The sequence below is a fragment of the Sorex araneus genome, chromosome 1 (assembly GCF_027595985.1).
Source record: "Sorex araneus isolate mSorAra2 chromosome 1, mSorAra2.pri, whole genome shotgun sequence".
Taxonomy (NCBI): Eukaryota; Metazoa; Chordata; class Mammalia; order Eulipotyphla; family Soricidae; genus Sorex; species Sorex araneus.
This window is the reverse complement of record NC_073302.1, coordinates 309,726,625-309,751,201: the sequence shown is the minus strand read 5'-3', so window position 1 is coordinate 309,751,201 and position 24,577 is coordinate 309,726,625. Positions and strand designations below refer to the sequence as shown.

Sequence of the window (24,577 nt, the reverse complement as noted above, 5' to 3'; positions counted from 1 at the left end):
AAGCTGTGATGGAATCTCTGGTAAGCTATTCAGAATAGCAGAAATTTCATCATCATCTTCCTACTGAGGCACAAAGTAAACCCCATGGGTCACCAATGGAAACGCCTGTTCAGAAGGTGCATGCTCAAATGACAATGTCTGCCTTAGAAGCAGTAAAAGTAAGTTGACAGATGGGCTGACTTGAGAACAACATGTCACTATTAAAAGAACTATCTTTGCTCTCAGAGCAATGTGCATGGATATTTCAAGATTCTTGTGTCCCTCACTAGTGATCTTACCTTAGACTCAGGCAAACGGTCTGAGTCTAAGGTAACAAGGTCTTAGACTCTTGTTAAATGGTCCAATTAAAAATATCCCAAGATAGGAGATACAGTTATTTATAGAAATTACAGGTACAATCAAATTAAATTATGCTAAATTTGTCCCATCAGGGTGCTGGTTCAAAAAGTTTGAGAGTGGGGCTGGAGCAATAGTCCAGCAGTTAGGGCATTTGCCTGGAGTTAACCCTGTGCATCATTGCCGGGTATAACCCAAAGAGAAAAAAAAAGTTCGAGAATGTCAAGTGCCCTAGTCTTAGACTGTCCCCAGATGTAACCACTATAATCAGGTCCTGCAACTAGAGATGGGTAGAACTGTGACATATCCTCTGTCCCCAGATATAACCACTGTGATCAGGCCATGCAGCTAGAGACGGGCAGAACTGTGACAGATTCTTCTGTGGTCCAGAGAAGCCTCTGATGCAGTGAGCCTTTGTCCTGAATATTAATAAGGAGAAAACTGCTTGACATTCGCCTTTGGGTTGAATCTCTTGATGATAAGTGCTAACACAAAGCTGGCAGATGGAATACTTGGGACTTTTGCCCATGGCTTCGAGAGAATTAAATGGATTTTGGCAGGAATAGCTTGTTAGTCCATTTGGGGCTTTGTTTATACTGTAACAGAAGCCACAGCTGAAAACACCATTAATGATCGGGAACAAGGTTTTTCTTTTCTTTTTTTTTCATATCAGTTTGGCTCTTGAAACAGAGTCTTTAAGACAAAGACATATATTTCAAGCTGACTAGTGTATAAATGCCCAAGAGCCCAATGTAGAAGGGTGTATCACAGACCATCTGTTCACGGAGCAGGGGTTAGGTAGAAATTGGAATCACTAATAAAAATATTTATTATTCAAGATTAGATGATCAGGAGAGTGAAAGACTGGCTTTCTCGTTCACTGGGGAGCATGTGGGCCATGAGAGACAGTTAAGGAAGAATATCTTTGGGAGGTTGAGGTTTCTGGTGGTGAAAATGTCAGGCTGGGCAGCTACACAGTGACACCACTGTCCCTTCCACCTCAAGGTTTTCCTGCTTACTCAGTACAATGGCTGTGGGAATCAACTGTATTTGCACTTTCCAGTGGAGGGGATTGTTACTATTACTCTTTATCTATTTATTTAAAGAGGAAGTCAGAGGTCAGAGCGAGAGTACAGCAAGTTAAGCATTTGCCTTACATGCAACAGACCCAGATTTGAATCCTGGCATCCCTGCAAAACCAGGAGAAACCTCTGAGCATTGCCGGGTGTGGCCCCAAAACCCAGAAAGAAAGAAAGAAAGAAAGAAAGAAAGAAAGAAAGAAAGAAAGAAAGAAAGAAAGAAAGAAAGAAAGAAAGAAAGAAAGAAAGAAAGAAAGAAAGAAAGAAAGAAAGAAAGAGAAAGAAAGAAAGAAAGAAAGAAAGAAAGAGAGAGAGAGAGAGAGGAAGGAAGGAAGGAAGGAAGGAAGAAAGAAAGAAAGAAAGAAAGAAAGAAAGAAAGAAAGAAAGAAAGAAAGAAAGAAAGAAAGAAAGAAAGAAAGAAAGAGAGAAGAGAGAGAGAGAGGAAGGAAGGAAGGAAGGAAGGAAGAAAGAAAGAAAGAAAGAAAGAAAGAAAGAAAGAAAGAAAGAAAGAAAGAAAGAAAGAAAGAAAGAAAGAAAGAAAGAGAGAAAGAAAGAAAAGAAGGAAAGAAAGAAAGAAAGAAAGAAAGAAAGAAAGAAAGAAAGAAAGAAAGAAAGAAAGAAAGAGAAAGGAAAGAAAGAAAGAAAGAAAGAAAGAAAGAAAGAAAGAAAGAAAGAAAGAAAGAAAGAAAGAAAGAAAGAAAGAAAGAAAGAAAGAAAGAAAGAAAGAAAGAAAGAAAGAAAGAAAGAAGGAAGGAAGGAATTCCTCTCTGCCCTGTACAGGAGTGGGACTTCAGTAATCTCTCAAATAGCTGAACTGTATCAGCTGTTTATCCTTTCCTGCAGTTTAGGACATGACATATGAGCCAAAAGCTATTTCTGTCTTCTAAGTCTGTCACATGGTGCCCTCAGACCCACAGTCAGAATGTTTGGGTGCTCTACTGAACACAGCAACTTCACATTTGAGTAGTAGCTTCCGTTAAAATGGCACATTTGAAAAATGTAAACAATCATTTTCATGGAGCTTAGGTTCATTTTGAAAGCTCGAAACAACTTGCAAAAAAAATTATCATTCTTTGCGTCTGCAACAGTAATATTTAAGGGAAGGCAATGTCTCTCATGTCTCTCATGCCATGGCGCATGTAACACCTGTCTTAGAATCTCTAGAGTATCTGCTAATTTAGTTTTCAAGAGCTCCACTGCAGAGATTTTGACTCAGGATCTATTAGGTTAATATCCCTAGAATTGTGTTTCCAGTGAGCCCTCTTAGGTGAGTATAATTCATAGTCAAGTTGTTAAAAACAAGTTTCCCACATGCACAATGCAACTTTCAAAGTTCATATGAATTCAAGTGATGTGACATTTTCTGAATTCCTGGTACATTCTGTAGTATGCATTTTCAGTGATGAGCTATGCAAACACATTCTGTCTTAACTTTTGTGTTAATATCGAGAAAGTGTTTGTTTTGCTTTGTTTTGGGGCCACAAGGGCAATGCTCAGGGTTACTACTCAGGAATTACTCTAAGCATTCCAGGGATTGAAACTGCATTGGGCACATGAAAGGCAAACACCTTATCTGTTGTACTACTGCTCTGGCCCCAAGAGCTACATTTTATTTCCTAATAAATATTATATTTAAGCCAGGCTGTTTCTAGGTACAGCGTTATGACAGCTATATATGATCTGTATCTGTATTCACTTTTGAAGGTATTACCTGACCTGGATATATCTTGGAAAACAGCCTTTGAATAATTACATTAGATAATAGTAGTTAAATATTCTTGCTTTAATAAAAGTATCTGGAAAATAATTTCCCTAACAATTATACCACCAAATGTCTTTCTGATTAATATGGGAATTGAAATAGAAACTTCAAATTTTTCATAAAGATGTGTTCTAATTTAAGTTTCCTGTTCAAGTATTTATTTTCTGGCAACAGTAAAGAACATGAAGTGATTTATTTATTAAAATACACTATGCACTTGAATTACAAAATGTGTGTAGTAACAAAAATAGTTTTCATTTTTTAATAATATGTATATGTTTATAGAGAGAGGATGGTCCAAATTTTGGGTTGGAAATTTGAAAATCAAATGTCTTAAGTACTGTTAGGTAATTTATGACTCTATCACATGTCTTAATTAGCTCCTTCCCAGTTTCTTGGTATCTATCTAGTTTTATGTCTTTTAAGAAATGTTTTTATTGAAGGCACTTTTTCCGTTATATGTATTTCAGATTTGTGTCCCTAAAAATCATCATGTGTATATGTGATGTTCAATTAAACCTATAAATCAAACACTGCACTTCATCTCAAGACTGCCCCTCGGTCCCAAACAGTATCTGAACTCTGCTGTTCAGAGTTCAATTTGCACCTCACGTTGTCTTCCCTAGAAGATATTTTTGAGGTGCTCTTTATTGTATAAAGGAACTTTTAATAAAATTATACAATCAGATATTGAATACCTTATCCCAAACTTCTTCCTTTAATTTTCTTTTAATTGCCATGCATTGATGTAATTACATAATTTCAAAGCCTGTGAATTTTGGAAGGGAGCTAATTATCACGACTTACCAATATTCTAGATAAGATAAAAGTATAAAAAGTAATAATTTTATGGAATCAGTACTAGATTAATATTTCAATATTAATTTGTATTAAAGTAGGAAGCTTAAAATCAATGCAGTTCTGACCAATTCTTAATTTTTGAAAAACTATCTTTAAAAATGTAGTCACCATGAGTACCTTGCATTGCTATAAATGCATTATACAGAAATTTACTATGAATTAGTCAGGTTTATGCTTGATATTTTAAGTTAAAATTCTTAGATGGTTTGACAATTGCTAAAGAGTAAAATGTAAGCTTAACAGAGAAGTGCCTTACATGAGATGTAATGAAAAATGTAATAAGTATATTTTATGCAATATAATGAAATATATTTTTAAATATACATATTTCTAGCACAATATGCTTAGTTCTTTCGGCATCAACTCCTAATTATGAAGACATAAAATTAATTACAGTAGACATCATATGTAAAATTCATTAAATGCATCTATTTTGTTAACTTTGAGAAGAAAGGCACAAAATACGTATGAAATTACAGTAGAGACTATAGCACTTTCTAGAATATTGTTTTTCTAAACATATTTCAAAGGGATAAAGCTTTTAGAAAGATATGTATTTAACCATATGTTTGTAGAAAAAACGTTGTTCCAACTTTTGTTTTACTCTAGGGGATACAATTTTCTAACCCCTTTTAATCAGAAACAATCAAACTGAATTTAACATGAAATTATTGGGAACTGTATTTCTTTAGGTGTGTATCAAAGAAAATTTCAGGAAGCATTTGGCCATTGAAAAATTATAGTACACTTCATAGCATCATATAAACTGACAGAGAATGGAAACTTAATTTAATAATGTAGTGTATATGGGGCTACAGAATTTTCAACTAGGATAGCCACATCATGTAAGCCAAAATCAAATATATGTATGTTTGTATTTGTCTTAAGGCCATAGAGTTAACAAAAGATATAAGGCAGAAATATTGTTATTTGCTATTCTTGGAAGTTATCTTCACTTTGGTTTTTGAGGTAGGGCAGCATATAAATACATGAGCAAGTAAAATAATTATGTTCTTGTACAGATAATTAAAAATGCAGTCAATAGTATTTTAAGAAAAGATAACCAGTGAGCTTAATAAAGTAAAAATTTGCGCGTTAGTTCTTAAACCTAGACCACTGGTCCATTCTTACTTCACTTATGTTCATATTAATATTTACTATACAAAAATAAGCAAGAAAATGCAGGTAGAAGTAGTTCTATACTGTATGTTTTCTCTCTCAGCAAATCACTGCATCATTACATAGCAATGCCGAAGAAGCCGCATGAAAATGTATTAAAGCAATCCCATATCATCCACAGCTCTCAGTCACATCTGTTCAAAAATATTTGTGCAAGTATTTCTAACTCTCTAGGACAAAATTCATGATTTCATACATGGGAAGAGCAATTTATAGTAGATATCTTTCATCTCATGCATACACCCACACATACACAGCATTGGGAGGAAGCATCTAGGGTGCAGTGAGGAACCAGCACCGAGCAAGCTATGGCAGTGTAAGGGGGGGAAACTTGGACATCAGAGCAAACTTGTATTTGTTCACAATAGGACAAAAAATAAAGAGAAGAAAGATGAAATTCCCAAAGATTGCCACAGTGTCTATGCCATGATTAATTACATCAAAACTTTCCTAGGAATAGTATTTACATCAGTGTCAGGTCTCTTGTTGACACCAACTTGAATCTATTTTATTTACCCTGCCTAGCCTATTAAATTTGAGTGTTAAAACAAATCTCGGACAAACAAATATTCATGAAAGTAAAAGGCTTTGGGTCAATATTTAGATTCACTTTGATTATGTTGATTTAAAGATTTAGTTTTTCAGATGACTTCTTAAGAATAACAGGCTTGTTTTGAAATAATAATTACTTTGGTCCGCCCAGAGCATTATAATATTGAGACAAATTATTCTCAAAAAGTGGCAAAGGATCGACTCAAAATTTGCATCAGGATTAGAATCTTATACAAATAAATGGAGGTGCACATTTCTAATGAATATATTTGTATCACTTTTTTAAAAAATAAGCACTATTGACTATTGCAGAGAGAAATCTGATTTTTCAGCAGTCTTGTTGGCTTTACTTTTAAAAGCAGTATTCAATAAAATATGTATCCTTCCTGGGGCTGGAGCCATGGTACAGCAGGAAGGGTGTTTGCCTTGCATCAACCAACTCAGGATTGATTCATCCTTCGCATCCCATATGGTCCCCTGAGTCCGCCAGGAGTTAACCCTGAGTGCAAATCAGGAATAAGCTCTGAGTACCGCTGGGTGTGGCCCCCAAACAAAACAAAACAAAACAAAACAAAACAAAACAGAAAAGGATCTTTCCTACTAAAGCTTCTATAAGCGTAAACTTAGGCTAATGTAAGTTTAAATACATATTCAGAGAAGCAACTCTAAGGGATCATGCAGATTCAATGTAATTAGGTATTTTTCAAAGAACACTTATCATAATCAAAGTAAATGAGTTGGATTATGTGACATTATTTTTCTTCAGGGATTATAAATGAAGAAATGGCTATAGTGGGGAAATGTGTAATTTTATTTGCAAAGAAAAGTAATTGAGTAATCGTATGCTACATTATAGTGATAAATATTTAAAATAATACAAGATCTAAGTTTTATGAAATTTAGATTTTTCCAATATGTATCTAACTTGTCTCTTACTTATGAAATATTATGTCTACTCATTGCTTGCTTTGTTTGGGGGAGCCATACCCAGCTGTGCTTGGGGTCTTATTCCTGACTCTATGCTTAGGCGTCTGTCACATCGGTGCTGGAGATTGAAGCCAAACCTCTAGCATACAGAACATGTGATTAACCTGCAAAGTATACTCTCTGGTCCCTTAATCTGTTTTTAACCAAGGTCTGATGTGAACAATGTGGGAAGATAGATAATTAATTAAATGACTGATTGATTGATTGATTGATTGATTAATTAATTAATTAGTAGGTTTGGAGGCTATACCTGGTGGTGTTTGTACTCACTACCATGTTAGGGAGTTTATTCAGGGTCATGTAGTAGTAGAGATTAAGCCCAGGGCTCTGGCATGCAAAGTTAGCACTGTGGCAACTTTCAGTTATCTGGGGAAAAACTTTTTAATACACTTTATCCCAACAACTTTATTTAATAGGCTAGTAATTCAGACATGATTTCCCACACGTGTCTTGGGTAAATATACATCCAAATCACTGCATACTTATTATGAGTCTCCAAGTAAAGCCACTGATACTTTACTATAGACAATGTTTCTAAATATTTGGCAATATAACTGGACTGGACTTTTGTGATTTATTTTCAAGCCAAGCCACGCTAATTCTTTCACCCATTTCTGAGGATGTCACTACGAAAATCAAAACCATTCACTTATTATCTCAACAAATATTAAGAATGGATTCTAAAGATACTTATACTTAACAAATGCATTTATGTATTCTTTAACTTTAGGTCTTTGTTTTTTGGCAACAGACTATTTTTAGGACCTGTTTGCATAACCACATTTCCAATCTCTTTTGCAACTAATTTTGTCAAAATTTTTTGATTGATTGTTATATGGAAGTCATGATAAGGTATATGAAATGTTTCTGTTGAAAATATATTTTTAAAAATATTTCAACTGGTTAAATAGCCTGATTAGTCAGACTCAGGGAAGAATATAAATATGCTCTCAGGAAGTGAGGTAGATCATAAGGCAATTTAGAAAACATTTTCCTTCTGAGTTGAAGAGATATTATCATGGCTTAACTTTAAATATGCAAAAGGCTGTTTCCCCACCAAACACTGCCTGGGTGCAGAATATGCCATCTACCTTTTTACTAATGACCACATTCCTCCATTTAGAGTTAAGAAAGTAAAGTTACCGTGTCTGAGAAACGGTAAAACTTCTCCAATGCAAAAGCTTCTGTCTGTGGGAAAGTAATGTGAACCAAGATGGATTGAGAAACCAGAGAATCAAATCATTTATGATAAACTATAAATGCACAATAGGTTTTCACTGTACATATCATTTTAACATACATATGATTTGATTAATATATTTTTTCACATATGCAAGTTATTCATCCCAAAGTATAGAATTAAAAAGTGGGTTTTCCTACACCAAATCTTAATTGAGCTATTTTCTACTTGAGTAGTTCAATTAGGAATTAGTAAAGAATAAGTGATACTACCTTTGCATTTTTGTATAATTCTAGAGTGCTTATCCCTAAGAAAATTAATCTTCCTGTTTTTCCGAGAACTAAAGGAAAAAAGAGGAATCCAATAATTGTATCCTTATGATACTACATTTGATTAAGAATTGCTAGGTAAGGATGTATCTTTAAATATCAGAATTGATAAGGTATTGAACATGTAGAACATAATCTATTGTTTTATCTACTGAAATATATGGTAGCAATAAAAAATATGTGAAATCTAGGCTTCATTTGGACATTTTCTAAATATACTCATTTCTAGGGTTATAGCCCAGAGATTATACTTCTAACATGTATAGAAAGGAGGAGAAGGTGATGAAATGGTAAAAATTATAAACTTCAATAAAAGGCATAAATGAGTATAACCTTATTTCTGATGATTGATATTCAAAAGGAAAAATGACCCTTATCAATTCTAACAGGTTAGGAATAAAAGAACTTCAACTCAGTGAAGCAAGTATTTTATTCTTGATAATGTTTCAGCCAGTGCCAGGTGTCATGACAGATAAAGGGACCTTGTAGGCAGTAGAGAGGGAGAAAGAAGCTAAAGAAGCTTAAGAAAGGTTAAAAAAAAACATAAGAAAATAGAATGGAGTGGGGTGGACAGGGTGGTACAGAAGAGTTAGTTAATTTTTTCATTCAGAGTTATATTGTATGATTTATGCCTTTATTCTCATGAAAAAATTGATTAAGTGCAAGCACTAATGTTGTTTTTGGCTTAATGTATTACCCAATGGATCAGAAAGCTAATGTTCCATCCATGCTACAGTGAACTTGGGTATTAGCAGATGATAATTTTGATGAGTAATCAGTCAATTAGATATGAATGAATAAGTTAGAGCTTTAGAATATGCTTATTAGTAAATAGACTTAATTTTGAGATCATAGAATAGTACTTGAAAATGTTTTATGAATATTATAAATTGCAGTAAGAAATTCAGAAAACATAAGAAATCTTTAAGACGTCAAATCCTATAAAAATTCTTTAAAAATACACACCATACGAGGTTGTTATTTTTAAGATTTGTGAATGTTTTGGCTGAAGTATTCCAATATGTTGGAACTTGGCCACAGCTTCTGTAGTATAAATTTTGCTATTTTTTTGGTTGTGTAAAAGAACATTTGCTTTTAAAATGAGCAATGGTATATTTACATCTAAATGAGTAAATAAATTCTAGAAAATGGAAATGCCCTTATAAAAAATAGTAAAGATAAACAACTTTGAATCTTCATACAGAGAAATAACCTATTCTGTATATCCAAATCCAATTAGAAAGATACTTCCCACAACTTGCAATGTTCTCCCTATGGTGTTATCAACAAAATTCCTTCCAGGGATCATCTATCAGGCAAGGATGTGGCAAAACAAAAAGTAATGAAAAAATGCTCCACATCGCTAGTCATCAGGGAGATACAAATCAAAACAACAATGAGATATCATCTCACACCACAGAGACTGGCACACATTCAAAAGAACAAAAGCAACCAATGCTGGCATGGATGTGGGGAAAAGGGATGCTCTCTCACTGTTGTGGGAATGTTGACAGGTCCAGCCTTTCTGGAAAACAGTATGGACGGTCCTTCAAAAACTAGAAATTGGGCTTCCATATGACCCCACAATACAACTTCTGGGAATATATCCCAAGGATGCAGAAAAGCACAGTAAAAATGACATCTGTACCTATATGTTCATTCTAGCACTATTCACAATAGCCAAAATCTGGAAACAGCCCAAGTACCCTAAAACAGATGACTGGTTAAAGAAACTTTGGTACATCTACACAATGGAATACTATGCAGCTGTTAGGAGAGATGAAGCCATGAAATTTGCTTATAAATGGATAGACATGGAGAGTACCATGCTAAGTGAAATGAGTCAGAAAGAGAGGTACAGACATAAAAGGACTTGTACTCATTTGTGGAGTACAGAATAACATCACATGAGGCTGACACCCAAGGACAGGAGATACAAGGGCCAGGGGGATTTCCCCATAGCTGGAAGCCTGCTTCATGAGTGGAGGGGAGAAGGCAAATGGAATAGAGATGGGATCACTGAGAAAATGATGGCTGGAGGAATCAGTCAGGATGGGAGATGTGTGCCGAAAGTAGATAATGGAACAGACATGATGCCCTCTCAGTGTCTATGTTTCTAGCCATAATGCCCAAAAGTAGAGAGAGAGTATGGGGAATATTGTCTGCCATGGAGGCAGGGGGAGGGTGGGGAAGGGGGGTATACTGGGGATATTGGTAGTGAGGAATGTGCATTGGTGGAGGTATGGGTATTTGACCATTGTGTGATTATAACCCAAACATGAAAGTTTGTAACTATATCACAGTGATTCAATAAAATTTTTTAAAAAAGAGAACGTGGCAAAAATTTCCTATCACTGTGTTGCTCCTGGGGACTGAGAAGACATGCCTGAACACAAAAGTATGTCCCCAAAGAGACCACACTGTCTTTCTTCCATGAATGCTAATGTATTTTTCTGTAGTGTTAATGAATATGTAATATTTGATGAAAACAAAGAAATCCCAGACTTGCACCCCAAAAGGCACTACTTTAAGAGTTACATCTGGTGATTGATGTCAGTTAGAACTGCAAGTAAGAAGTGATATATTTTGCTCATTGCAGCAAAGTCAATGGCATCCTTCCAGGAAGCAATTGGAAAGAAGTTGACAAAGCTCTTGATATAAAGTTGATAAAGAAGTTGATAAAGTTGATAAACCCCCACCTACAATGTGCAAAGTTAAATATATGGGTGCTATAATTTTCATTCTCAAACCCTTTTTGACAATCATAGCTTCAATCAAACAAAAGCCAAAGGAATATTTTATCATGTACAATCCAGTCTCCACTTTAACACTGTGTGAAATACAGCAAATTCATGTCCCAGTGAAAAATTGGCATCCCCGTGAAACAAATGCATTCAATTACTTACTTTATTCTTTCTCTTTCGTCGAAATCTCAGAAGTTCTTTATGTTGTCTTGAAACAAAATTGACAGCTGCATATTCCAGAAGTGCTGAAAACACAAAAAGGAGGCATACTGCCATCCAAATGTCAATAGCTTTGACATAAGACACCTAGAGGAGAGACAGAAAGAGACATGGAACAAACTGACTTGTAGCATTACTTTCACTGGAAATAGAACAAAATGTCGGATTCTAAATTACACCATTACACGCCACATTGCGAAAGAAAAAGGACTGACACCACATTGCGAAAGAAAAAGGACTAACAACACATCTTTGCTTACTTATAATTTCTCAGAAATTCATTTTACAAATTGTAAAGTTAAAAATACTAGAAATTAGAACCTGTGTGTTTTTGCTCTTTTTCTCCAATGGGGCAGTAACCCAAACATAGAAGAAAAATTGAAATTAAATGCAATTTTATCTTCAATATGATGCACTGCTTGAACAAGTATAAAGTAATGTTGAAATATAGATAATCTTGTTGACGTTTGGATTCATTTTTTGGTTGAACTTTTTTGTTTTCAAGTAAGTCTAACTTTGTAAGGGCACTTAAAAGAACTCCCAAGTTCCCTAGCTATTGCAATTATGTGTGTTTACATTAATTCATAACATGTATCATGATTATTTCTTTTGATGCATATACTATTCATTTTGTGTAGGTACAAATCCCTATGAGTTAGTCAACATTTGTATCTTGAAAATCTTTTTGGTAATTTAAGTACTTTTTTTTTTGCATTTTTTGGGGGGGTCACACCCAGCGTTGCACAGGGGTTACTCCTGGCTCATGCACACAGGAATTACTCCTGATGGTGCTCGGGAACTGTATGGGATGCTGGGATTCAAACTTGAGCCGGCTGTGTGCAAGGCAAACACCCTACCTGCTGTGCTATCACTCAGCCCTGATTTAAGTACATTTTTTACTGCTTGATATAAGGTAGTCTATGTGGGGATACTATGTCTGTTAAGCATTTTCTCCAACTATAGAACTACGTTTTCTCTTTTGTAGAACAACGGGATTTAGAAACCAAGATATAGATATTGGGTGTATCCTTAATTCTGGGTGTCACCTAGTTTAGGCATCTTAGAGCTAATTATTACATGTACATTATTTTTATAACCTATGTTTCACACAATATACAATTTATATAATAGTCTAATCATTTTTATACAAAACTTCCTTTTATATTTAAATTCCCTTCATTTATCTATATTTAAATTTGCAGATATCTCTGACTATATTTCAATACCACAGGATTCATCTAGAAATAATTGTTCTTTCATTTTCCCCCTGGGAAATAGACCATGCCTAGAAGTTTGCTTTCCTTATAGACATCAAAAGGCCCTTCCCCAAGAAGATGTGGCCCCACAAAAGCAGAAAGCCTAACATAAGGCTCTACTTCACTATTCTTATGATTGGAACCTTCCATCTTATAAATATTTTACTTCTTATTTCTTATTGTTTTAGTGAAGCAAAGTAGCTTTACTTCAATAAGCTTAGAGGAATATGAGGAAGAGAGAAAGAAAGGGAGAGGGTGATAAGTGTTGCGGAGAGAACATGGATTTCTCTAGAGAGGAAATCACATAACAAATTGAAATTAAGGCAAATCTTCAAGACAGATAATGTACTATAAAATAACACGCAACCTGGAGATTCTTCTTGCAGCGATTTATTCAGAGACCTTCTCATGCAAACAGAAACGAGGAGGAGTGAAGGACCAAGGAGGAGGAACCAGTGGGAAACCCACTAGCTAGGCAGCTTCCCTCCTTATATACCTCTAGCTGCTTGTTTACGCCCAAGTGTCTGCAGCTGATAGGCTAGTTACACCTTGTGGGCGTGACAGGACATCCTGTTTTTTTATTAGGAGTTATTTTGAAGCACGGTACAATTAACAAGAAACAGGTGTTGTTTACGAAGCACGGTCCTGTGGAGGCTCTCCACAATGTACCATAAAGACAAAGATAAGAACTCTAGCACTGTAGCACTCTAGTCTCATTGCTCATCGATTTGCTTGAGTGGGCACCAGTAACGTCTCCATTGGGAGACTTGTTGCTGTTTTTGACATATCGAATATGCCACATGTAGCTTGCCAGGTTCTGCTGTGTGGGCGAGATACTCTTGGTAGGTTAGCGGGCTCTCTAAGAGGAATGGAGGAATCAAATCCAGGCCGGCCATGTGTAAGACAAACACCCTACCCGCTGTGCTATGGCTCCAGTTCTGCTATCATTCCAGTTCAAAGATAAGAACTACACATAACAAATTCAGATGCAGGGGAATCTCCAAGGTAGAGAATGAGTCCTCATGCTAAGTGGTTTTAGAATAGGGTTTTCCCAAACAGCCCCACCTGGAAAAGTCTGTTACTTGGACACTGTCAAAGGAAAAGCCTAGAATGCTTGATGCTTTTATTCTCATTAGGACATTTATATTCTCTTGAAACTTCTCATTTTCTGAGGGGTACTGCCTCATTTTCTCCAACACTGAAGAGCCCAGTATTTGCATCTTAAAGTGATGTGGTCTTTTTTGCCTTGAGCTACTTTCAGATCTGGTGACTAGGTGATTTCTCCTTGGTTTAATTACTTACCATGAAAACTTAGTATCAATCCTCTTACCCTACCCACCTCATCTACCTGTAACAGCTCCCCCAGCCAGATAATGTTGTTGTCTTGATTTTGTTTGTATCTTCTATAGTTTGTCTGTCTTTTCTTTTTTAATAGTAAAGTTAGTGAAGTTAGTTATGTTTGAAGTTAGTTATGTTTAATCTATAGAAATCCTACCCAAATTTAGAATGTAGTTTAAAAGAAATGTCTTAGCACTATGGTAAAGTTCTAGTAGAAAGAACAGTACATAAGGCAAGCAGACACTTCTCTATAAGTTTTTTCAGTTGGTTCATTAAGTTTCAGTCTAGATTTTGCCCAAGTCTGGATCAGATTCCCACGGCACTTGAGTTTATCCAAACATGGTGTGTTTGTTGCTTACTTCTTGTTTTATTTCTGTTTAGACTGTGAACTCTTTTAAGGGCAGACAGCAGCTCTTATTCACCATCATTGTAATATTTGGCACATGTGCACATACTTGCTGAGTGAATGGAGAGATAAATGAAAGTGCAAAATGTTAAAATCTCGGGAACAGTAAATCTTACTTGATGATTCATATAGAGATTAATTTCATGATGAATAATGATGAATAAATGAATTCATTCTGTTATACTTTGCTTTAGAGTTATTTTTTAATTAAATGAGATAATTCCTTGCTGCTTCCAATGGTGTCAAGATACGTGTATATGTAATAAATATATATACCTGCTTATGTAATATATATATACAATTACGACATGCCAACAGAGAGACTCTTTGCATTGCCCCTTGAATTTCAAGAGTGACTTTCTTTGATCATAGTGTATGCTGGTGCCTATTTCTTTGCAATATCTAGCCAAAAATATCATCAGTTTTGCAAATATGCCAGACATTTCTGAGTCCTAGAATAAACACACAGCCTATGCATGCCACAGCTTTCAAAGGAGTTGTCTCAAACTACAACATCCCTGGAAGAATATAACTCATCCAATATGTTGCATTCTTTCACAACCTGAGTCTATAATGACATGAATCAAAGAGCTTAAAGCAGAAATTTCATTTCCAAATTAATCCAAGAAGTCTTTTGAATGACCACAGAGACAGGCAAATAGCATCTGTGACTGCCAGAATTTGCTCACGGTGTACAACTTCCAAAAATTGGGCACTGAAAGACTAATTGCCTGTCCTCCTCTGATCCTGGTGACCAAGTTCAACTCCTTCTCTCCTCCTTCCTCCAAATTTCACACAAAGAGAACCAGGGAAAGTAAAAAAATCAAAAGCTAATGACTTTAAAACTGAAACAACCATCCTGGGGCCAGGAAGAGTCCAAGGGCTCAGGTGCTTTTCTTGCATACAGTTAATCCTGGTTTTATCCCTGGCAATAAATAGGACCCCCGAGACTACAAAACGTGACCTCTGATCACCACTGGATGTTCCCCCACCAACTAACATCACAAAAAAACTAATAATTGCTATTGTTACCCCAAAACCCTTATGATGCCTAGACATACACCATGCTCTCAAGTGATTCACATTTATCTCCTTTCTGTCCTATGCAGTTGCCATCTTTTGGGGAACCTCACTGCAGTCTGATCTATCCCTAATTCTTTGCCAGTAGCCCAGCTTCACGGTGCTGATTGTGCCATAATCTCATTTAACCAATAATTGCTCTTTAATATTACTCGTTGAATACAAGAGTATGCAAGAATAATGACTGTAAGTTTACTAATTAGGTTTCTTGTCCAGAGGGGTCTTTGAACTGAGAACCTCATCAAAGGAGACTTCTTCCTCCCTTCACTGACACCTTCTTATTCCCTAGCTCCTGAAGGCTGTTCTCTGATTTCTGTCCTATTCTGCCCACTCAATTTTACCCACCTGTACTCTTCCTGAGCCCCTTAAGGATACAATCTGGGTCCCCTTTTATTCTCACTCTGCAATTTTTCTTCTCTCTTGTCACCCTGTGATCACAGATCACATGTCCTCTTTGATTGGATGTCCTCAAAATCTCCATTTAACATTTGACCCTGCCCTCCTCCCCTTTAAATTTTTATTAGGTTCTTACCTGGCAATATCTTTTGGAAGTCTCAGACACCTCAAACTTAATCTGGCCATAAAAGAAACCATGAATCGCTACCCAATTTTTGCCAGCAAACAAACATGACTTTCTTTTTCCTTCCCAATTTAAAGGCTCTTTTCTGCAATAGTTCATTCCTCTCCCTGCATCCACCCACCACCACAAATCTAGAAGACCCCCTCATTCTCTCCTCCTACTTGAGATGTCAAATTTACTTTCTTAAGTTCATCATTTTCTGTGCCCTCCAACACTAACACATTGATGTAAAATAAAATCATCTGATGTGCCGTCCTTTAAACTTGTCTAAATTAGTTTCCTAAGAAGAGGGTTATATACCTCAAGGGATTTGGGGCTATTTTGAGACCTGTGCTTAGAGGTTGCTCCCAAGGTGCTTGAGGGGTTACATGTTGCTGGAAATAGAACCACGCTTACCACAAGACAAAAGAATCTCTAAAATAAATTAGAATTGATTTTTAATTTAGAAATTAGTAACTTTTCTTTCTTTTTGTTTTTGATTTGTTTTGAGCCACACCTGGTAATGCTCAGTGGTTACTCCTGTCTTGGCACTCAGGAATTACTCGTGGGGGATGCAGGGGATCTTATGGGATGCTGGGGACTGAACACAGGTCAGCTGCATGCAAGGCAAATGCCCTATCTGCTGGTATTAACTTTCCAGCCTAAATTAGTGCAAAATTGTAAATGCAAATTTTGTTTTGTCTTTATTTACTCTAAAGTCTCCACTTTTATTAAAGGCCCATGTGTTATGGGGATTGAAAGCTCTTAGTTATTGACTTTCATCTTATCTCTCTAATCGTCTGTTCAGTTTTTCCCCCTTCAACACTAGCTACACATTACTAATATAAGCAGGTTCTATTCTTATCGTCTCTGAAATGAGGAAGACAGACAAGATATATAGGAGCTTAAATTCAAGTTAGGGAAAACAAACAATGAAACACCATCACATAAATAAAGGTAAGTTATGAGAAGTACAATCAAGAAGCTAAAACAAGTAATAAAAAGAGAAATACAGGGGCACATGGGGATAAGTCAGATGACGATGTCTAAAAGATACTTTGAAGCTTTGACTAGCACTGCCTTAGAACTGTTCTCATGACTCTCTGACTCTCCTTTCTCTCTTTCATTTCCTGGAAACTAAATGCAGCTGACAAGCTCTATCCTGCCTCAGCAACTTTGTACTACTTGTTGCTTCTGTCCAGAACATTCTTTTCAAAAACAAAGCCAAAGAGTAATTGAGTTTCACTTAGGTCTTAGATTAAATGCCACATGCTTAGAGAACTCTCACAATGCCCAGACCAAGACAGCCTTTTAGACCTCCCTTCCCTGCCTTTCTCTCAGTCCTTAGCTCCTACCACCTGTTCCCATTTAGTTTTGCTAGCAGGCCTTTCCGAAGGGGCAGTTTCCCAGCATGGCTTAAAAACCCCTCCTTCAGAGAGTGACTTTATTCTCCAGGCCCCCTGTGTTTTGTATTGTTTGAAAGCTTTGACTAGAGAGAAATGGAATGTATGCAGTATGATCTTGAGGATTTTCATGGATATATCCTGAAATATTTATGCTGAGATGTTAACCAAGTCTGTGTTGTTCATAAGCATCAAATATTCATCTGATTGATGCTGATCTACTAAGCCAAATATATTCACTCTTTTTTCCATGAGCTAATACATGGTTTGGATCTTAGTCTTCTTTGTATTGCTAGGAGCTGGCACAGTGTGCTTTAAATCATGGTCTCTTAGAAAAAGTTAAGTGCACTAAACCATGAGGGTGCTAATAATGGGTCAGTAACTATTAGGCTATGGTTAGAATATTTAACATGCCAGGAAATGTCACTTATAGCGCCTTGTACTGAGTTCTTAGCTCTTCACCACAAGAATTTTTTTTATTCCTCCCCACCACTGAGAAAACTATTGCCATTGCTAAGATAAAGATTTGAGGCATAGTAAATAAGTAGCTTACGCTCACAAAGTTATTGATAATAAACAGACATATTTCTCCAGAATTCAGACACTAAAATCTAACTCTCAAAGGATACTACTAAACTGTGAAGCCCATGGAAAAGTATTATGCTAAAAAAGAAGCACAGAGAGCTCCTTTGCCCTTCCCCATATGAGGTCACAATGAGAAAATCACCTTAGATGGACCAGGAAATAGGGTCTTGCCAGATGCTTGAATGCATCAGCATTTCCACCTTCTTCAGCTCTACAACTGTGAGGAAAGTGTCTGTTGCTTCTGTCACCCAGTCTAAATATTGTGTTACAGCAACCTGAACTATCAGATATACCTAGTAGCAAAGCTAGGATCTGATATAATCATGTGGTTCCAGAGTCCATAAATTTAACCACGATTTTCTGTTACTTATTACTTACTTACAAGCTTCCACCACAAGTTAATAACTTTTAACACACTAAATAGGAATGGCTGTATGTGTATATATACATATATACATATACATGTATATATATACACGCACATTAAATATTCACACATATGTATATGCATGTATACACATCTAATATATGTTATTTGTGTGTATTTATATGTCATATATTATAATGCACATACATCTATGTACATATATATAAATGTATGTATTATATATAGAAAAGCCTTAAATTTTCCTTGACACTGAAAAAGGAAATTAGTATTAAAAATGTATCTCTCAAGACCCTACATACTTGTCAATTCTCAGCTGAAATCTGGTGATTCAGTTTCTAGCAGTCATTATTCTTTCACTTAAATATAATGAAGTGTTTCTGTGATATCATGTCCATGGCATACTTTTATGTGCTGAGAATCTATGAAGAAATCAGCTTGATAAATTGTCTTTTTAGTACACAGAGCTTTGGTACTAAAGGACCACATCTTTTTTCCACATGAAAGATAAGTTTGTATAATGTTGAGTAGGAATATAAACATCCTGTGTTTTGGAAACCTTTAAGATCATGTCATTCTCAGAATATTATATATTCTATCTATTTTGAAATGTTCTAATTGAGAAATAGAAAAATCCAGTTTCTTGTGTCCCAAATTTTATATATGTATATGTACATATATATGTGTCTGTGTGTATAAATAAGTGGCTTTATTATTATGAGTTATTGTTGTTATAAAGATTTTAATCAAGTGACTTTGGCCCTGAAAAAATAGTTATGTTAAGAGAATTTCCCTCAGCATAAATTTTTCCTTTTTAAAAATTTGATTCTATTTTGCATTTTGGGGTCATATCTGGTGATGTTCATGGGTGACTCCTTGCTCTGCACACAGGAATTACTTCTAGTGGTGCTTGGGGGACCATATGAAATGCTGGGGACTGAACCTGGGTAAACTGTGCAAGGCAAATGCTCTTCCTGCTGTACTATTGCTGTGGCCCCAGCACAAATTTTTCATGTATATTTTTCATGTGAAATTTTCATAGAAAAATTGTCACTTGTCACTTGCCATCTCATTGATCTTCAATTTGCTCGAGCGGATGCCAATAATGTCTCCATTTGTCCCTGTCACGTGCTAGTGTCTCTCAATGGTATCTGCTCGCTCAAGGAACACGAAGAGCCTCAAACCATTTGTTCAGGGTTTTGATGAAGAAGTATGACCATCTCCTAGGTGGGCGGCCACATGGTCATTTGATGTCCCATGGAATCCAGTCGGTCACAGCTCTAGTCCAGCGGTCGTCTTTGAATCTCATTACATTTCCAGCCCATCAGATTTTCGACACTTTGGCAAACAAGACAGCGTCCCTGATTCTTGATGGTCGATGGAGGTTGGAACTCAGGATTCCTTCTCTCACTTGAGTGAAATGTGACATTCCAAGCATAGCCCTTTCGATTCCTCTTTAGGATATCTGAATAGCGTTCTCATCCTGTTCTCGTAGGGCCCAGGTTTCTGTAGTATATGTCAGTGTCTACAAGTTGTTCACTCGAGTCACCCTGAATAGAATAGATAGAACACTAGACAAGGGACAACCATACGAGCAAGCCAGGGCCTGAAAAGGATTCAGCACAATCGACCATATCCACATGGTGACCAAGCTCATTGAAGTTTCACAAGAGCTCAAGATGCCTCTCTGTCTAATGTTCATTAATTTAAAGAAGGCCTTTGATTCTGTTGAGACTGATGTGGTCTGATTGGGCGATAGTTACCGATCTTATGGATGTCTCCCTTCTTGTACAATAGAACGAGCTTGCTGCTTTTCCATTGGGACAGAACCTTGCATTCAGACAGGTAGTGTGTGAAGAGCCGAGCCAGTGTATTGACAGAGCACTGGCAGCAGATTCTTCAGGTGCTCAGGTCTGGCCTTATCTGGACCAGGTGCCATACTCGTCTTTACTGATGAAATGGCATGTCGGATTTCCGAAGGGAGAATGACATATCCATCCTGCAGAATTTGGTATGTGGGCAGGAGTACATGGCTATTGAAGAGATCTGAGTAGAAGTCGTGAATAATCCTATCCATTGCTGTTCTGGAAGATGTGATAGATCCATCAGGACGTCAGAGAGCAGTGATCTTGGTCTTGTAGTTAGTGAAGGACAGGTGAGCATTGCGAATGCTTTTCCCGGCTTCTGCTGCATCAGCCAATATTGCTGCTCTTCTCTCTTTGAGGTCTTCCTTTATCACTTCTCTGCACTGCACAGCTTTGTGAGCTCGGACATTAGCTTATGATTGTCTGAGGCTCATACCAAACCATGTTGGCCAATGAGTTCGAGAGTTTCCGAAGACATACATCTGCTTGTGGTTTTCCCACTCTCTGCATTCCTCAAGCAGTCATGGAGGTGCTGAACCAAGACATCGGTCAGGAAAAACCGTCGATTGAATATGATGTGGTCAATTTCGTTGTGGAACTGTCCACCAGAAGACTCCCATGTCCAACGTTTAGATTTGGCCTTCTGAAACTGTGAGTTACCATGGATGGTCCTGATCGACATGATGAACTCAGACAGTTGCTCACCCTGTTCCTTTTATTCTAGGCCATGGGTCCCTATCTGGAGTTCTTCAGGCGACCTTTGGGCAGGCAGCAGAGGCAGAGGTCAAGGTTCCTTAATAAATGAACCCAACTAAGAGTCAGCTTTGACAATAAGCACTATTTAAACCTTTATTTATTAATTTGGTTTTTATTTATTAAAAAATTTTATTGAATCACAATGAGATTCAGTTACAAAGCTTTTATGTTTGATTTTTAGCCATACAATGATCAAATACCCATTCTTTCCACCAGTGCACATTCTCCACCAACATAATCCCCAATATACACCCCCCTTTCCTACACTCCCCCTGCCTCTATGGCAGACAATTTTCCCCATATTGTCTCTCTAATTTGGGGCATTATGATTTGCAATACAGATACTGAGAGGTTATCACGTTTGGCCCTTTATCTACTTTCAGCAGACATCTACCATTCTGAACAATCCTCCAACCATCATTGACTTAGTGACCCCTCCTCTATGCTAGCTGCCTTATCCCCCAGCTCATGAGGCAAGCTTCCAACTATAGGGTAATATTACTTGCCCTTTTGTCTACTGTCCTAGGGTGACAGTCTCATATTATGTTATTTTATATTCTACAAAGAGTGCAGTACTTTTATGTCTATCACTTTCTTTCTGATTCATTTAACTTATCATGATACTTTCCATGTCTATCCACTTATAAGCAAATTTCTGACTTCATTTTGACTAACAGCTGCATAGTATTCCACTATGTACCAAAGTTTCTTTCTTTCTTTTTTTTCTTCTGCTTTTTGAGTTACACCTAGTGATTCACAGTAGTTACTCCTGGTTCATGCATTCAGGAATTACTCCTGGTGGTGCTTGGGGGACCATATGGAATGCTAGGGATCGAACCCGGGTGGCCACATGCAAGGTAAATGCTTACTCGCTCCAGTCCCCCAAAGTTTCTTTAATCAGTCATCTGTTCTCAGACACTCAGGTTGTTTCCAGATTCTGGCTATTGTGAGCAGTGCTGCAATGAACATTCAGGTGCAGATGTCATTTCTACTGTGCTTTTATGCACCTTTGGGATATATTCCCAGAAGTGTATTGCAGCCTTTATTTTAAAAAGTTGTTGATTCATTAGAGTGTAGCATGAAAAATAAAACTTCCCCTGATCCTCAGTCACAAATTTCCTCATTCACGAGTGTCAGGTCAAAGTTGACTCAAATGAACTCTGAGGAGCTACCAAAAAGAAGGTTCAGGAAAGTCGCTGAGGCGCTGTTTCATACAGATGGCATAGAGGAAAACCAGGAGGAGGCCTCGGGCCAAATTCAGGCCTCAGAACAAGTCTGTCTGATGACAACAGCATCTCAAAAAAAAAAAAAAAAAAAAGAAGGCCAAAGAGAGAGATATCAAAGGGCTGGCCACACTCAAAGTAAACTTGGGGTGGCCTTTGACAGTGCATGGTGCCTGAAACTGCAGGAATGATCCCAAAACTCTCAGGAGAAACTCATGAATTCACTTCCCATACACAGAAAAAAGGAAGGGAAGAAGGGAGGGAGGGAGGGAGGGAGGGAGGGAGGGAGGGAGGGAGGGAGGGAGGGAGGGAGTAAGAGAAGGGAAGGAAGGAAGGAAGAGAGGAAGGAAGGCAAGCAAGAGTGAGTGAGAGAGAGAAAGGATGGGAAGGAAGGAAAGAAGTTAGAAAGGAAGGAAGGAAGGAAGGAAGGAAGGAAGGAAGGAAGGAAGGAAGGAAGGAAGGAAGGAAGGAAGGAAGGAAGGAAGGAAGGAAGGAAGGAAGGAAGGACTGTAACGTGTGGCATGCACCTTAACAGTTAACTATAGTTTTACACCTAGTCCCTCACTTATTCCAGGTCACCTCATTCAATTATTTGTTCCCATTCCATCAAAGTATTTTGATTCAGCATTGCAATTTAGCATCATAAATGAGTTACATATGTCTCAGGCCATCTTTCCTAAAGTTTCTTTCATGAGAACTTTTACAATTTTTCATATTTTTATTGACTTAAAATCTAATTTTAAGTCCCTTTAGGTATTCAAGTTTACCCTTCAATAGTGTTCTTTTCTCTACTTCCACCACCAAAATCCCAATGTCTTCCCACCTCTAAAAGGAGCCCCTGCCCTTCCTCCCACCCTCATATTCCCTCCAGAAACCACTGTAGATGTCATCAAGTCTTGGAAGTAGTTTTATTGTTTCTTGCAGTTTGTTAGCTTCAATTATTTATAGTCCACATAAGAGTGAGAACATCTGAAAATCATCTTTCACTCCTTGTGCATTCAAAATTAAAGTGCTAACTTTTAACAGAATTGAGTAACAATTTTGGAAAGAACATTGGGTGAGCTGTATCATAAGTATGATACCATATGCAGCAGCTATAAAACTTACAAGGGCATATGCCTTTATCTTGCTCCTCTCAAAAACATGGAAAGGATTTGCAAAGAGCTATATTTGCCTAAGCTGCAGCTCATGAAAGATAAGCATTAATGCATTCACAGTTAAATATTTGTTAGACATGCTGTGATAAATGGTAACTCAAGCTACAGTCAAGTTCTGTATCTAGAAACAGAAACTGAAATTGCACTTTGGAAGTGACACAGCTTAAATTTCTGTAATTCTTTGGTTTGGGGCTCACACTGGCTGTGCTCGGGAATTACGACCTGTTCTGTACCCAGGGACCACTTCTGGCAGTTCTGAGAGATGACATGTGGTGCTGGGGACCAAACCAGCATGCTATCTCTCTGAACCAACTTAGCTTAAATTTAAGATAAGCAAGTGACTAAACCAAAAGCTGTAGTCTGGCTCACAAAATTCCATGTTTACCTATGTAGTCATTTCTATAAAAAAAACACTCTAGGGAGCAGTGAGTATTTTGCTATTTCTCTTCCCAAACCATACATTTTTTTTAATTTGAGAGAGAGATTTAATAAACATCACACTGCATCTCTTTTGATTAGGTTTATAATGTTTTTAGTAGAAGGTCTTTCTTTTCCTTTGATGTCAATCAACCCTGTTAGATTCTCTCAAGTCCCACGTTCTTAAGACTTGCCAAGTAAATTGTGATGAATAATTATGACTATGTATGACTATGGAATGCCTAGTCTACTCAAGTTTAACAACTAAATGATTTTTCTCTGCAGCAGGATAAACATTGTTTTGTTCATGTCACAGTTTTCCCTCTCTAGGGATTTCTTTCTTTTTTTTTTTTGAGTTTTAATTTTTATTTTATTGAATCACCGTGAAAAAAGTTACAAAGCTTTTAGGTTTAAGTCTCAGTCCTATAATGATCAAACCCCCATCCTCACCAGTGCACATGTTCCACTACCAAGAACCCCGATATACCCCCTCCCACACACCCCCACCTAAGTGGCTAATGATCCTCACTTTACTCTCTTTACTTTGAGTATGTTCAATATTTCAACAGAGAACTCACTATTATTATTTAGAATTTTTCTCCAACAATCAAAACCTTCTGATAAGGCATCGTTTGAAAATTTGTTTTCCATTGCTGAGAGTGAAGAATATATGAGCTCGCACAGCTGTGACAGCGATGGCGTGGTTTTTGATTTCTGATATTTTAGTAATTAAGTCCAGAGAGATTTCTGCCAGAAGTCACTGAAAGACAAGCTCGAGAGAGAAAAACCTTTCCCCTCCCTGGGCGGCCTGGGATTGTAGCTCAGTTCACAGTCTAGATGCATTTCTGTAAGAAGGCGCTGGGTGCCAAAAGTGATAGTAGCCCTCCAGGATCATAGTCTTTAAGGAGCAGAGGAGCCA

General features: G+C 37.0%; 1 protein-coding gene across 2 annotated transcripts in view; it reads right to left on the bottom strand.

Annotated features, from left to right (window-relative positions):
• The window catches only part of GLRA3 (glycine receptor alpha 3), a 185,273-nt gene that overhangs the window by 21,238 nt on the left and 139,458 nt on the right, over positions 1 to 24,577 (bottom strand). The window contains exons 8-9 of one of the 2 annotated variants that reach the window (XM_004610392.3): positions 11,172 to 11,315; positions 7,900 to 7,944 (exon numbers count right to left, since the gene is read on the bottom strand). In XM_004610392.3, coding sequence (XP_004610449.3) covers positions 7,900 to 7,944; positions 11,172 to 11,315 — 189 coding nt within the window. The remainder of the gene's footprint in view (positions 1 to 7,899; positions 7,945 to 11,171; positions 11,316 to 24,577) is intronic. The other variant, XM_012933167.2, reaches the window with a different exon arrangement.